Raw genomic sequence first — 14,887 nt, 5'->3', positions numbered from 1 at the left:
TGACAAGGAAGAGGGTGCTGTGAGTTCTTGCTCTTGCTCTGATGGCAGCCTGCCTTAGTGGGATGAGATTTCCAACCAAGGGTGCAGATTCTGAAAACAAGTGATGGGAGAGTTCAAAAGGCCACAGGTGTGCTCTGGTGGGGGGACACAGCTGGCTAATGATAATACACTCTGCTGGGGCTGCGACGGGAGGAGGTGTCAGGCCCAAGGACAGCTAAGTGATGCTGCCCGCGGGCCCCAGGTGAGGTCCTGTGGGAGCAGAGATGCAGGGCATCCGGTCTCTTACTCTTTCTGCCCGTTTCTCACGTGGGCCATTTTGCCTGTGTGATGGCAAAATCCAGTCACGTTTGAACTGCACAAATGTGAGCTTTTTTGAGTTTCTTGAGGTGTTTGCTACAGCTGAGGGAAGCTCTGCCTCCCTCTGGAGCTTCCATGGGTCTCTGTTCTTGCGGAGGAGGTCGGGGGAGGAGAGGCCCGGGGATCTGTTCCATGGTCAGCATGGAGCCCACCCAGCAGGGTCACGGCAGTCTGCGCATCACACCAGCCAGTTTGTAACTGCTGTTTCGCCAGGTAAGAAGCAAATCACTAAAACATCCCGAATCATCTCCCTAGGCATTTCGTGCTTGATCAGCTGAACATTTTTAAAATATAGCGACAGACGCCACAGGCAAAATGAAGAACACTGCATTACTGTTTATTTCTAATGACAAACAGAACATCAGTCCCTTATTTGTACAAAAATACCTGAATGCTTACAGTTAGGTTCATGAGCCGAGGAGCTATGTACAGAAAGGAGCAAAGCACATGGGACAAAGGTTTTGTCTTTTCGGTTAATCCATTCTGCATTCCCTGAACACACGGCGGGCGATGCCATGCTCACCACACCAGGCATCAGAGCCCCCGCGAGCCGGCCCCACCCCCGCAGAGGCGCGTCGATTGGTCAAACTCTCAGGGATTCAGTGCAGAAGACAGGAGACAAAACATCTAGACTGAGGCACGTATTTCTTCAAGGTTCAGCAAACAGAAAAACGTTCTGAAACTCTACACATAAGGTCACAAAGCTCTCCTACTTAGCGTTAATCCCCAAAGCATTTGGTGCTTGCTTTCCCAATTCAGTCCAGGTTGCTACATGGAGTTTCTGTTCACAACAGAAAATCACAGGAAGAGATAAAAAGTCAACAGGCTCTGAAATGACCCTGAGCTGTTCCGTTTACATTCATGTCATTTAAATACAAAAATAAAAGTCGAATGTCCTTCAGCCCCTGGCTGGCCCAGCTGGATGCCCATCTCTTGTGAGGGGCTGCCCTTTGGCGGGGGGATCCCCCAGTAAGGGACCCTGGGAGGTCACACTCTGTGACAGCCCACCGTGGCCAGGAGGGTACACACAGAACGGTGCGTCAGAGTCTAGCTTTAGTTCTCTTTTTAAATAGAAGGTGATTTATAAATACGCAATACTGCAGATACTAGGTGTCTATTGAGTGAATCTCATCTCACTGGTGGAGACTGGTCTATGTAAACAGAAAACAAACTGGAAAGGTGGCTTTTTTTTTTTTTTTTGCTGGATTTTTTGTTTTTTAAAGGCTTTACCTCCAACTGGCAAAGAGAAAAATGTCTACGGGTGTAACTAAAGCATCAGTCCCTCCAGGGGAGGCAGGCTGCCAGGCATGACTCGAAAATTACCTAATTGTCAACAGTTGGAAAGATTAACAGGCTAGAAAACCACCACCCCCACCCCAAAACAAACAAAAAAGCCATTGAACGTTCATGGTTAAAAACGTGTTTTACTAAAAATTCTTCATTTGTCTAAGTAGACACTTCATGGAAAATAAGCAGAGTGTGTCTTGTCAACTAAAATGCAGTGTCTATACCACGAACTGAGGTACAGCGGGTATGCGTCACTGTGTCTGTCCTAAGCCGCACGTCTCCCTCGGGAAGCGCTGCATCGGGCAGTCCAGGGGTCTAGCGGCCAGTGCGGCCCAGAGGGGCAGGGAAGCTGGCCGCTGTGACCTGGGGATGGAAGCCATCCTTCAGCAAGCGGCGTGCATGCTGTCAGGGAGCCCTTTCTGCTTTGCAGGGATCAGAGGCAGAGGAACGGCTGCCTGCACGCTAAAGACTTGGCCACGGGGCAAGGCGGAGGGTGGGGACACCTCAGGCCAGCATCTGACTCAGCTCTTGGAGCAGCACGCAGCGCTGTGTTGCTAGCCTGTCCATGGCCAGCCCCACTGTGGGGGCCTCCTGACCCGGGCCAGTGGAGGACCCGCCTGCTGCCTTGCAGGGCCTGGCCACAGGGCTGTCAGCAGGATGGAGGCCACCAAGCGAGACCATCCTCTGTGCGGCTGCCCTCTCCAAGGTTTCCACCTCTGTCTCCATGGAAACCTGCTACATATGGAATCAGGCCATGCAGGTGCCACCTCCTTTCAGATCTTAGGAGCCCCCAGGGCCGGAAGAACAGCCTTGGAAGGCTGGCACCACTGCAGAGGGGTAAGGCAGCGATGGTTTTAGAACAGGCTGGAAGGTGGGGCAGGCGGGTGATGGGCACTCGCTGTATGTTAGGAAGGCTAGCCTGTGGCCAACGAGAGGCTGCCACTCAGCCCTGTGGGACAGCAAGGTTTCCAAAGAAACACGCACCCAGCAGCGGGGAAGATAAAATGACACGTGGACGGCAGGTGGGCAGCACGAGTGGGGATTGGGCACAGAGCGGGGCAGGCAGACTGGGTCGCCTCTCTGGCCGCAGAGCGCACCACGTGCCTACCACAAGAACACCTTTTATTTCGAAAAAGCTTTCAAGTATACTTGGGGAGGGGGGGGTGGTGGCTGGGGTGCCTGCTGTCTGGGAGTGATGTGCAGAGGGTACGCGCCGCCCTCTGCAAACGCAGTCAACCTCTGGGGGCAGCCCCCTTTCAAGTGTCTTTACATCTCGTACACACGGAAAAGCCACAGCCCCTTCTGCCATAAGCTGAATACAATATTGAAAACAAGGAGTGCAAAAAAGGGATCGATACAAAAAAGTAAACATATCAGTTTTAATCGTCAAGATTATTCCAGGGCAAGAGTTCACTTCCAATCACTTCTCTCTGGCTTGCGTTCCTCCACGGCCCAGCCAAGACCATCCTTCCAGTTTACTCTCAAATCTGCTCTCTCTCACCCTCCCCGATGAGGCCAGGGAGAGAGGGGCAGCCCTGCTGTATCTGCAGCAGCAAACCACCGTCAAGTCCAACAGATGAGTCGACTGTGGTCAGCCAGCGCCAAATGCACCATCTTGCTCCAAGCCCCGAGGTACAGACAGACGTGTGTTCTGAAGGATGCACAGGCCTCTTCACTCCAGTGTCAGCACCCACCGGCCTGCAGCCAGGCTAGATCTGAGGTCATAAGGCCACTCGGATGCAGTGGTGCTTCAGTCTGCATGGCAGGACCCCTTTGTTCAGCTGGTAAAAGTCAACGAGCTGGATCAGGTCAGAGAATTTGGTGTTCCCGTCGTCAAGGCTGAAGAATGTCTGCCCGTCGTCCTCGCACTGGAGAGACACAATGAGACCGGCTCCGTCAGAGGCCATAGCTCAGGCCCTACCATCAGGATTAGTGCTCTCCACCCCTGGGCAGGTTCTAGGGCGACACCCGGAGCCAGTGAGGTGAGCTGGAACACAGGGCAGGCGGTCACGCAGCGAGTTTTTTGTGTGGAGGTTGGAAGGGGCACTGCCAAGTACCTAAGGCTATAGGGCACAACTGCGCCCGTATTTCTGAGGAGGGTCCCATGCTCCTCCCAGTTCACCTTGCTCATAAGGGCAAAGTTGGTTAGTCAACCTGTGAGTGTCCAGGCACTCAGCACACCCCACAGAGGAGGGTGAGGTTGCCCAGTTGACCTGAGCATCCACGCAGACACCACTCACCATGGAGGAGGCTGATCAGTTATCCTGTGAGTGTCCACGTGAGCACTCGGCCCACCCCGTGGAGGAGGATGTGGTTAACGAAACCTGTGTGTGTCCATGCAAACGGCACATTCTATGCATAGAGGGAGCTCCTATAAAGATCTCACTAGCGAGCTTGAACCTGTCCAGTGTCTACTGTTCCCTAGTGTGGTTGGTTCAGAAACTGCACGAGGAACAAAACCGGAACACAAAAGAGGATGCACGAGTGTGAAGACGTCAGTACTTACAGGCAAGATCTGGAAGTTTTTGATCTTCTGGTGGTGACACAGTGTGAGGACAAACGCCTTTGGGTTGCTTTGGCTGTCACGGAGGAGGAAGAGCCTGCGGACGGGAAGAGCCAGTCGGCCAGGAGTTCCAGACTGAGTGTGCATGTTATCTGCATGCGCACGGGAACAGGCAGGCTTCAGGAGGCGAAGCTTCAGGAAGCTTTGGGAGCTGCGTGAGCTGCAGGGCAAGGCCACCCTCCACACCCAGACTGTGCTCTCTGTCACTCCCCATCAAAAGGAACCAGAGGACATGGCTCCATGGGGACACGGCTGCCTCTAGGGCTGAGGCAGGAAAGGTCCAGGGTGAAGCGGGTACACTTTGTGCCAGAAAGTAAGGAGGTACTCAAAGCTAACTTAGGAGGCAGTGTGGCCATAGCCGGGCATCTCTGTGAATAACACCGGTGACTGATTATGACCTATAGCACAAAACAAGAATCCTGAGTCCACACTGGTGTGATAAATAAATGAACAAATAAATAACAGAGGAGGAAAAAAAAAGCTCTTCCTAAGAGCAGAAGGCCAGCTACACAAACAGAGAAAGAAGATGGATTAGAAAACCACCATCTGGCAATGACCAGATATCACTATTGATTCACAGGATGCTGAAACTGGCATCAAAGCTTGATGAGAATAACACTATCTCCGTAGTCTCAAAGATCTACCCACTAATGTTTACGGCAAAGGGACCAACAGTAACCTTCCGACAGAGAAACCTGGTGGACACCACCTTTAGGTATTCAAGTGACCACCAATAGGAATGAGGCAATGCACCCCAGCACCTCCCGACAGGATGCACTGAAGCTGACTCAGCATCACCCCCTGGGAGTGAGCAAATGAGCCCGCACCTGGTACTTCTGCCCTCACAGCTCCTGCAAGTGTTGAGACACAAAGGAACACACGGCGTCTGCGGCCCAGGGTGGTGCTGGGGCCAAAAGTTCTTTTCCTTGGCAGCAAGGATGCAAGTCGGATCCCTGGTAAAATCTGGGAAAGTGGCATGGCCGGGGACAGAATCGCGTTCGTGTTAATTTCCTAATGTTTACAACGAGCCTGTGGTTGCCTAAGAGAAGCCCACGTTTTTAGAAATTTTATATGGAAATAATTACCACTCACTCCTAAATGGTTCAGATACAAAAATGAGAGCAAGAACATGACAAAAGGTGTGACAACATTCCTGACTCAGGGCGCCTGGTGACACGTATGCAGGAGTCTAACGTGAGTCACGCAGTCTTGAAATCACATCAGGAAGTCTGCAGTTAACAGGCGACGGCCAGGATGTGGAGAGCAGGGAGCACTGCTCGTGGGGATGTAAACTGGTGCAGCCACCACAGAGAGTACTATGGAGGTTCCTTAAAAACGAAAACTGCCATACGATCCTGCAATTTCACTACCGGATATACACAGATGGAAAAACGGAAAACACCAACGTGAAAGATACATGAGCGCCAATGTGCACAGCAGCAGTATTTACGGCAGCCAAGACCCGGGGGCAGGCCACGTGCCCGTCAACAGATGACTGGATGCACACAAGGGAATGTCACGCCGCCACAGCGAGAGTGCAGTGCTGCCATCTGCAGCAACATGGACGGGCCTGGGGACAGCACGCCCAGCGAAATACACCAGACAGAGAGACAAGTCCTGGATGATAGCCCTTGTACGGGCAACCTAAAAAATAACACAAACGGACATATAAGCAGAACAGGAACAGACTCACAGGTTCAGAGAACAAGCTCGGTTACCAAAGGGGAGAGGGAAGCGGGGAGGGACGAGTCAGCGGCATGGGATCAGCAGATCCAAACCACTGTGTATACAATCAACAAGCGACAAGCATGTACTGTGCGGCATAAAGATGATAGCCACTGTCTTGTAGTAACCTGTGACGGAGGAAAACCTGGAAAAACACTGAATCACTACGCTATACTCTGGAAACTAGCACAATACTATAAATGAATGGCACTTCAACTAAAAATTAGGATAGCGTGAGGAAGGGTAAATCTTCGCTTTTACGTGAACATGTCTGGAATCAGATGTTAAGACAGAGTTATTCTTTAGAAAGGAAAAGGCCCTAATTCCAGTGACAAAGAAGACATGGCCAGACAGGAAACATATTTTAAAGGCATCAGACACCAAACTGTGACAATCAGATAAACCATCGGTGTCTAGATTGTAAATTCAGATGGAAGGCAGTTCAAGAAGCCTGGGAACTCCCGTTATAAAGGTGGAAAAGTTTTATTTCACCACAAGACATCTCAGAGCCTTCAGAATGTAGATCTGAAGCGTGACTCCCTTAGGGCCTGCACAGGAGGTTTCCTACCTTACCTGACTCTTCACAGCATCTTTTATTATATACCAGCCCCTCTTTGATGCTGTTTTGTAGGACACGTGTTCCGCAGGATACACTTTGGAGGTGCCAACCAGGATGGCACTGCCCCGCAGGGCTGGGAGGACAGGAGAGGCGTGGCTATGAAGCAGATGTGTGTGTGACGCGCTTGGGGCTGGCAGAGCCGGGCTGTGTTCTCTTCTCCAAGTGCTTCACCGGCAGAAGCTCAAGGACTCGACCTTCCTGGAGGAGAAGCTGGGGCTGGGCAGTCTCAGCCGAGCCCTCAGTGAACCCCGGCTGTTCCTTCTGAGCACCACGGAGCAAGGCAGGTATAGATGCCGTCCATCTGCTGCCCAGTTTGGGGTGTGACCAGGAGATCCTGAGGCTGTCCCAACGGCCTGAGCCTATTGGTTGTCTACCTGAAATGCCCTCCGACCTGGAGGCAGGGGGTAGGGCCAGGAGTCAGCAAGATTCCTGGATCTCACACTCGGGAGCGTTGGATCGCGATCTGCCACCTTCCCCGGCCTCTCCTGCAGGACCATGCACGCGCTGGGAGCTGTGTGTAGACGGTGTGCACACTGGAGGCAGTGGTGACTGCCATCAGCAAACTGCAGGCGCACGGATTTCTGTTGGGGGTGGAGCGGTGCAGAGACAGGCTGGGGGCTGACACACCCAGAGTTGTCCGCTTGGGACTCAGCATGGAACACGGAGCGAAGGTGCTGGCAACCAGGGCGTCCTTGCCGCCGTCAGGACTCAAGTCAGGGGGCTCACGCATCTATTCAGGGACGAGCAAAGGGCTGCTCTCGCCCGGGGCTGACGGAGATCAGAGGGACAGCACAACTCAGGCGTGTGGCCCAGGCCCTGCGCACACCGCCTCGCTCGGGACTCACGGCGACCCTGCCACTGTCCTCATTTTACAGGGAGGCCAGGGGGCCCAGAGAAGTGAGGCAAATTCCCTGAGGTCACACAGCCAGCAGCAACCATGGGGGAGCCTCGGCACAGCCGGAGCGAGTGTGCAGAGGCTCCTCCATGGCTGGCGAGGACCCTACACTCTGCTGAGGGTGCCGTGTTAGCCCTGCGACAGCACTCCACTCTGCCTGTAGGGGGAGAGCCATAGAGAGGCCAAGTCATGGCCTTCTGCACAGTGGAGGGGCCTGGAGCGTAGACAGAGGGGCCGGCTCACAAAAGGCACAGAGGCTGGGGCTGTAGGTGGCAAGGGGGCAGGGGAGCTGGACCCCAGCGTGAACACGGTGGGGGCAGGTGGGGCAGTACAGGGCCTCACACGCTGCAAGTCCCGACAACAGCCCTGGGCTGAGCCACAGAGGGGCCTGCAGAGCAGGACTGGCCCCTGGGAAAGCTCCTTCCATCCTGGGCTCTGGCATGGGCTGCGGGTGGCAGGAGGGGGAGGAAGGAGGCAGCCAGGCAGTGCTGGGCTCCGCAGGGCAGGGGCTGTGCGTGCAAATGCACACGCACGTATGTGTACAGGCTCAGGCTTGCACGCACAGGTCACCTGTGGGCGCGGGGGTGGGGTGGCGCTTGCATCCAGGTGGCTTCAGAGGCCCCCCGGGTAGATTGCAGGCTCTGCTATCTCTTTCCACCCCCTACTTCATCTGTGATTGAGGCTAAAGGTCTTGGCAGCAGTGTTTTATAACAGCTGTCATCCTGGCCTGCCTTTCAGGGTTGTTTGTTGTCAGACTCTAAATTGGCCTCCTCCATTACCTCTGCAGGGATTCATAATGATTTGGTGTTATTTAATTTTCCTCGTTTTCCAAGCACATTTCCTCTCTAAACACAGGAGTGGACAATGTACATCACTGTGATGACACCTGAACGGGTGCCCATATCCTGCCTTCTGTTTTTGCTAGAGCGCCAGCAGTTGGAGGCTGGGATTGAAGGATCTAACATATAACCTTCGATACAACTCAGACCCGGGGAAGGATAGAGAGGAACAAGGCAAGTGGGGGTGGGGGGAATGCTGAAAGATGTTCATATTCCTCACCAAGGCTGGACAGAGGGAACCTTGCAAACTGGGGCTCGGCTCCAGGAAAAGTTGAATTGCAAGACAAATGGGGTTTAAACAAAAAATGAGCCGACACACAGTGCCGTGGGCCCAGCATGCTGACCCTCCCCACCCGAGGGCCGCTCCTTTTAATGCAAAGTGGGCTGGCCTGTCAGCCTCTCAGGGACGTGGGTGCCACCGTGACTGCCCTGGGCCCGGGAAGGATGCACGGTACCCAGCGATGCCTCCCGTGGAGCCGTCACTTCTCTGGCAGTGCTGAGAGCGGCTCTTTCCTGTCTGCCCATTTCTGTCCCCCTTAACCTTAAAAGAACCTAATCACAGGGATGAATCACTAGGCAGTTGAAATCAACTCCTGACCTATTCTCTCCTGAACAAGTTATGCCTTGTCTAACCTGCTGATTCTTTTCCTAAATACAATAAAAAGAAGTAAAAATAGAAAGAAGAATTAAGCGGTTAAAGAATAGCTACCTTTCTACCCATAACAGCCTCCCTGAGTGATCCTGTAGGCAGCCCATGTGGGCAGGATAACGTCTTGAGTCATCCAGTCTGTACTCAGTGGAGAACAGTACGAATTTAAGCTCCTGCCTTCATGATGCGCCGAGACCCTCACCGCCCCCCGCTCCCAACCCCCTGCCAACCCCGGCCCCGATGCCCTGGATCCCTTTAAAAACTGTCATTGCTTAGCAGAATCTTCAGAGTCGGTCTCAGGACAGGAGTTCACCTTCTCCCCAGATTGCTGGCTTTTCTGATTAAGGAACCTTTCCTTTCTACTCACACTTGTCTCTTGAATTACTGGTTTATGAGTGACGAGTGGCCGAACCTGGCTTTGGTTACTGTAAGATGTCACCCAGCAAGCAAATCCATTTTACTTCGGAAGATGAACCCCACACATGATATGGTAAATGGGGCCCCATGAGAACATTTGGGGGCTTAGTTTGGTTGGGTTTTAGGGCTGCAACAGGTAAGCATCCTATCCTTGAAGCCCCTGGAAAACACACACACCTACATGCAAAAAAAAAAATCACTAAGAGAGGAGGGTAGGCTTTTCTCTCTTAGGCAGAAAGTTCAGAGGAGAGGAATCGCGTCTGTAGTCAGGATGGGTCACTTCTAAGGCTGTAAAAGGACTGTTCTACGATCAAGTGACATTTCAGAAAAGCTGTCTGGAACAGCAGTATACCCATATGGGAAAAAGAAATCAGATCCATCTTTACAGAGAGAACTAGGACAAATAAACTCCGAATGCACTTGGGATCTAAACATGCAAACAAAATGGGATGAACAGAAATGGAAGAAATAATCACGAAAAAAAAGGGAGGGAGTGTAATCAATAATACAAGTTCTAGAGGATAAACTCCTCTAGGGTATGAACAAACTCCTTTATGATTGAGGAGTGGAGAAAACTTGTATGACTAGGACTAAAAAATCTAGAAAGATACAGGCTGAAGGACAGAAAAGATAACTGTGACCATATTTAGAAAAGCTGTATAACCAAACCAAAAATCAAAACAAAATCCCCCTCAGCTAAGTCAAAAACACAAAGAACCACCTGGAAAAAATGTTTGTAAAAAATGGATAGCGAAAAATCGGGCAAAAGATATATCAACAGTTAGACATCGCAAAAAGGAGTAGAAATGAAACTGGTCCTTACACACACAGCAAGAGACACGGCCTCCCGGGTAAGGGAACCCCAGGTGGCTCTCAGACAACCCCGGCGAGGAGAGCCGGGCATCTCTCAACATTCACTGTCTGGTCAACACTCCCACGTCCACGAACTCAGCAGCAGAAACAGGAAGATGGGGCAGTGCGTCACCACAGAGGCCTGGAAAACAATGAAGCTGGGACCGTGCGGAAAGCGAACACAGCAGGGGACAGGAGGCGGCCCTCCTCCCCAGCCTCCTCAGGAGGCAGCTAAGCCCAGGCTTGCTCCTCCACGGACAGCACACATCCCGGGCAAGGAGAGGCAGCTTACAAACACCAACGTGTTTTGCTTATATTTGAAAAAGGGAACAACGGAAGGATAAAGAAACACTGCTGAAAATGTTTACCAACCGTGGAGTTAGGGAGGAGAGTCAAGTCACCAGGCAAGGCACCTTCTTTTAGATTTTTGACCTTGGAATCAAGGCGATGTTTCAAACAGCATTAAAAGAAGAGAAAATAAATCAGATTCATTTAACTAATAATCAAAAATGAGGAAGGAACCTGAAACATGGCAGTTTGGTGGTGGAACCACAGAGAATTACCTGAAGGCTGGTATTTTAACATGATCCTGCCTAGAATGTTCCTTAACGACAAAAGGGCTATAAAGAAGTGTGAATTTTACTGAAGTAATATTATGAATATTTTTATGATGTGATCTGGGATACAGCTCACAAATGCAGAGTGAGGCAAAGCAAGTAGCTGACAACATTAGCTTTTTCACAGGAAGAAAAGAGAGATACAATAAAGTCTAAGATGTACAAATCCTGTAGCTTTCCATTTGAACTGGGATATCAATGTGGACCTGTAATCTATTTTTCAGTTTTAAAAGCCTATGTTCTGGCTTTTTAAACTGAAAAAGAGAATTCCAGAAAAACATCTACTTCCATTTCATTGACTTATGCTAAAGCCTTTGACATGTGGATCACAACAAACTGTGGAAAATTCTTCAAGAGATGGGAATGCCAGACCACCTTACCTACCTCCTGAGAAACCTGTATGCAGATCAAGAAGCAACAGTTAGAACCAGACATGGAATAATGGACTGGTTCCAAACTGGGAAAGGAGGACGTCAAGGCTGTATATTGTCACCCTGCTTTTTTAACTTATATGCAGAGTACATCATGAGAAATACCAGGCTGGATGAAGCACAAGCTGCAATCAAGATTGCTGGGAGAAATATCAATAACCTCAGATACGCAGATGATACCACCCTTGCGGCAGAAAGTGAAGAGGACCTAAAGAGCCTCTTGATGAAAGTGAAAGAGGAGAGTAAAAAGTTGGCTTAAAACACAACATTCAAAAAAATAAGATCATGGCATCCAGTCTCACCACTTCCTGACAACTAGATGGGGAAACAGTGGACACGGTAGCTGACTTTATTTTCCTGGGCTCCAAAATCACTGCAGATGTTGACTGCAGCCATGAAATTAAAAAACACTTGCTCCTTGGAAGAAAAGCTATGACCAACCTAGACGGCATACTAAAAAGCAGAGACATCACTTTGCTGATAAAGGTCCGAGTAGTCAAAGCTATAGATTTTCCAGTGGTCACGTACGGATGTGACCATGAAGTGAGCACCGAAGAATTGGTGCTCTTGAACTGTGATGCTGGAGAAGACGCTTGAGAGTCCCTTGGACTGCAAGGAGATCCAACCAGTCCATCTTAAAGGAGATCAATTCTGAACATTCACTGGAAGGACTGATGCTGAAACTCCAATACTTTGGCCAACTGATGCGAAGAGCTGACTCCTTAGAAAAGACCCTGATGCTGGGAAAGATTGAAGGCATGAGGAGAAGGGGACAACAGAGGGCGAGATGGTTGGATGGCATCAGCAATTCAAAGGACGTGAGTTTGAACAAGCTCCAGGAGACGGTGAGGGGCAGGAAGGCCTAGTGTGCTGCGGTCCATGGGGTCACAAAGAGTCAGACACGACCAAGTGAACAAGAAAATCAATGTGAGCCTGTAATCTTTTTCAGTTTAAAAAGTGTATGTCCTAGCTCTGTCCATGGAAAAGACCTACCAATTTGGTTTCTAGACACTGTTTTCCATTCCCCAAAGTTAGGGCATCAAAGAGAATGTGTCACAGCTAGAAAACAAACCTTATTAGTTTTGAGTCGAACTCAGGAACCAATTTAAGAGAGGCACACCCCACGAGCCCAAAAGAAAGCATCCGGAAAATCAAGAACATTAAGCTTGGATTGAAAGAAGTCGAACGCACAGCATCAAGCTCATCACCAGAGTTAAAATACAAAATACAACGGCTCATTTGTCAGCCTCGGAAGGGCAGGATAACAAATGACGATCCTGGAAACTGACACTGCTCTGTGATGATGTAGAGGGCTGGGGTGGGGATGGGAGGAAATCCAAGAGGGTAGGGATGTATTGATACAAACAGCTTATTCACATCGTTATACAGCAGAAACTAACACAATACTCTAAAGCAATTACATACCCCCAAAAGAAAAAGAGAAATTGACAAAAGGGAAAAATCAAGCACTTCAGGCTTCCTTAGTGGTCCAGTAGCTGAAGGTCTGCCTTGCAAAGCAGGGGGCATGGATTCACTCCCTGGTCTGGGAAGGTCCCACACGCTGCAGAGCAACCAAGCCCACGCGCCACAACTGTTGAGCCTGTGCCCCAGAGCCCAGACTGCAGCTCCCGAGCCCTGCGCCCTAGAGCCTGTGCCCCGAGCCCGGAGCCGCAGCTCCGAGCCCCGCGCCCTAGAGCCTGTGCTGCAGAGCCCGGAGCCGCAGCTCCCGCCTGAGCCCCGCGCCCTAGAGCCTGTGCCCCGGACCCGGAGCTGCAGCTCCCGCCTGAACCCCACGCCCTAGAGCCTGTGCCCCGGACCCGGAGCCGCAGCTCCCGCCTGAGCCCCGCGCCCTAGAGCCTGTGCCCCGGACCCGGAGCCGCAGCTCCTGCCTGAGCCCCGCGCCCTAGAGCCTGCGCCCCAGACCCAGAGCCGCAGCTCCCGAGCCCTGCGCCCTAGAGCCTGTGCTGCAGAGCCCGGAGCCGCAGCTCGCGCCTGAGCCCCGCGCCCTAGAGCCTGCGCCCCAGAGCCCGGAGCCGCAGCTTCTGAGTCACGCGCCCTGGAGCCTGTTTTCCACCAAGAGAAGCCGCCGCGAGGAGGAGCCTGCACACCACAACTGGAGGACAGCCTCTGCTCGCCATTAGAGAAAGCCTACCCTAGCAACAAGAGCCCCACACACAGCCAAAATAAATAAATAGACATATTTTTTAAAAAAATCAAGCACTCAGTTACCCCTCCCAGAAATACAAATATGTGACAGGGGAAAGGGTTTCAAGGAAGGGACAATGAAGGAATAACAGAATTAGAAAACAGCGATTTTGTAACCTCTAATAAAACAATGACCCTGGGAGCTGGGAGCTGGGCGGGGTGGGGGTTGGGGGCCGGGCGGACAATACAGACCCCTGCCCAGCCCAGGATCGGGAAACAGGACAACTGGGGCGAGGAGTGCAGACACACAGCGACCGCAGCTCTGCCCACACTGCACAGGGAGCCAGGGAGACAGAGGAACACAGTCAAAGAAACCACAAGCACACAGTTAGCCAACGACCTCCTTCTTCAACAATGGGAAGACATGGAAAAAAAAGAGGAAAGAAAATGCAGTGGCGGGAGACCTATTCTACTCAGGGACACTTGGAGACGCAGCAACCAGATGCCACGGATGGCTCCCCATTTAGACCAAGTCCATTAAAGGACTTTGTGCAGGACCACAGCGGCACTTCTGAGGACATAAGAAATTCCTGTTTATCTCAAGTGCAAAGACGATATTGTGGCTGTGTCAAAAGACACAGAGACACTCGCTGCAACAGTTACTGGTAGAAATTCTGAGTGTCTGGGATTTCCTTTAAAAGACTCCAGAAGAAGAAGGAAGAAGGAGAAAACATAATGATAAAGATGTAGGAAGGGGAAGAGACAGGCTCAGGTGAGCCAGTTCTAAAGCTGTGCAAGAGGCAGACATGGTTTGTTACACTCTCCTCTCTCAGGCGAATTCTCAGACGTTCATAATAAAACGTTTTAAAGATGAAGTATTTAAACAACAAAAGGAGTGTTTTGAGTTGAGCAGCTTCTAAGAATCTGTTTTTTGAGTAGACCCAGTGAGAAGCAGCTCTGACAAGGATGGACCAAAGCATCCAACCAGCTTCTCAGGGCCTCTTTTCTGGGGCCTGGAGACAGAACTCTGGCTGAGCTCCGCAGGGACCACTCCTCTGGGCCCTCACACAGCTGTAGCCCCACTCTAGGGAGATCCCTCGCATTCCCATGATGCTGAGCCTGGCCATGTGGCTTGCCTTGTCCAAGCAGGTGTCAGCTTAAGAAGTGCTTGTGCCCTGGGGTTTGACCTCTTACCCCCAGGGCCCCCATGATGGCTGTGAAGTGCACGGACCCAGGCAGGCTAGCATGCGAGAGGCCTGCACCCGGCAGCCGCATCACCCATCCACAGCAGCACTGGCCACTGGATATGTTAGTGCAGCCGTCCTGGCCCCAGCTCTTCAGGCCCCAGTGCGGCTAGCCACCCAACCTGCACCAACTGTGAACAGGGCATACAGCTTCGCTGCTTTAAGCCACTGAGGTTTGGGGTAGTTGGGGCAAAAGTCAAAGATACAATGCATAAAGTAAAAGGTATAGGCAAAAAGCCACCTTTCC

General features: G+C 51.5%; 1 protein-coding gene across 7 annotated transcripts in view; it reads right to left on the bottom strand.

The window, feature by feature from the left end:
- Positions 1 to 673: 673 nt before the first annotated feature.
- The window catches only part of GRB10 (growth factor receptor bound protein 10), a 210,418-nt gene continuing 196,204 nt past the window's right edge, over positions 674 to 14,887 (bottom strand). For all 7 annotated transcript variants that reach the window (XM_060414420.1, XM_015095173.4, XM_060414417.1 and 4 more), the window contains 2 exons: positions 4,151 to 4,244; positions 674 to 3,512 (listed from right to left, as the gene is read on the bottom strand). In XM_060414420.1, coding sequence (XP_060270403.1) covers positions 3,366 to 3,512; positions 4,151 to 4,244 — 241 coding nt within the window. In that variant the 3' untranslated portion in view covers positions 674 to 3,365. The remainder of the gene's footprint in view (positions 3,513 to 4,150; positions 4,245 to 14,887) is intronic.

The sequence above is a fragment of the Ovis aries genome, chromosome 4 (genome assembly GCF_016772045.2).
Source record: "Ovis aries strain OAR_USU_Benz2616 breed Rambouillet chromosome 4, ARS-UI_Ramb_v3.0, whole genome shotgun sequence".
In the NCBI taxonomy this organism is placed as follows: Eukaryota; Metazoa; Chordata; class Mammalia; order Artiodactyla; family Bovidae; genus Ovis; species Ovis aries.
Note: the sequence above shows the minus strand (reverse complement) of the source record. Positions and strands in the feature narration are given on the sequence as shown.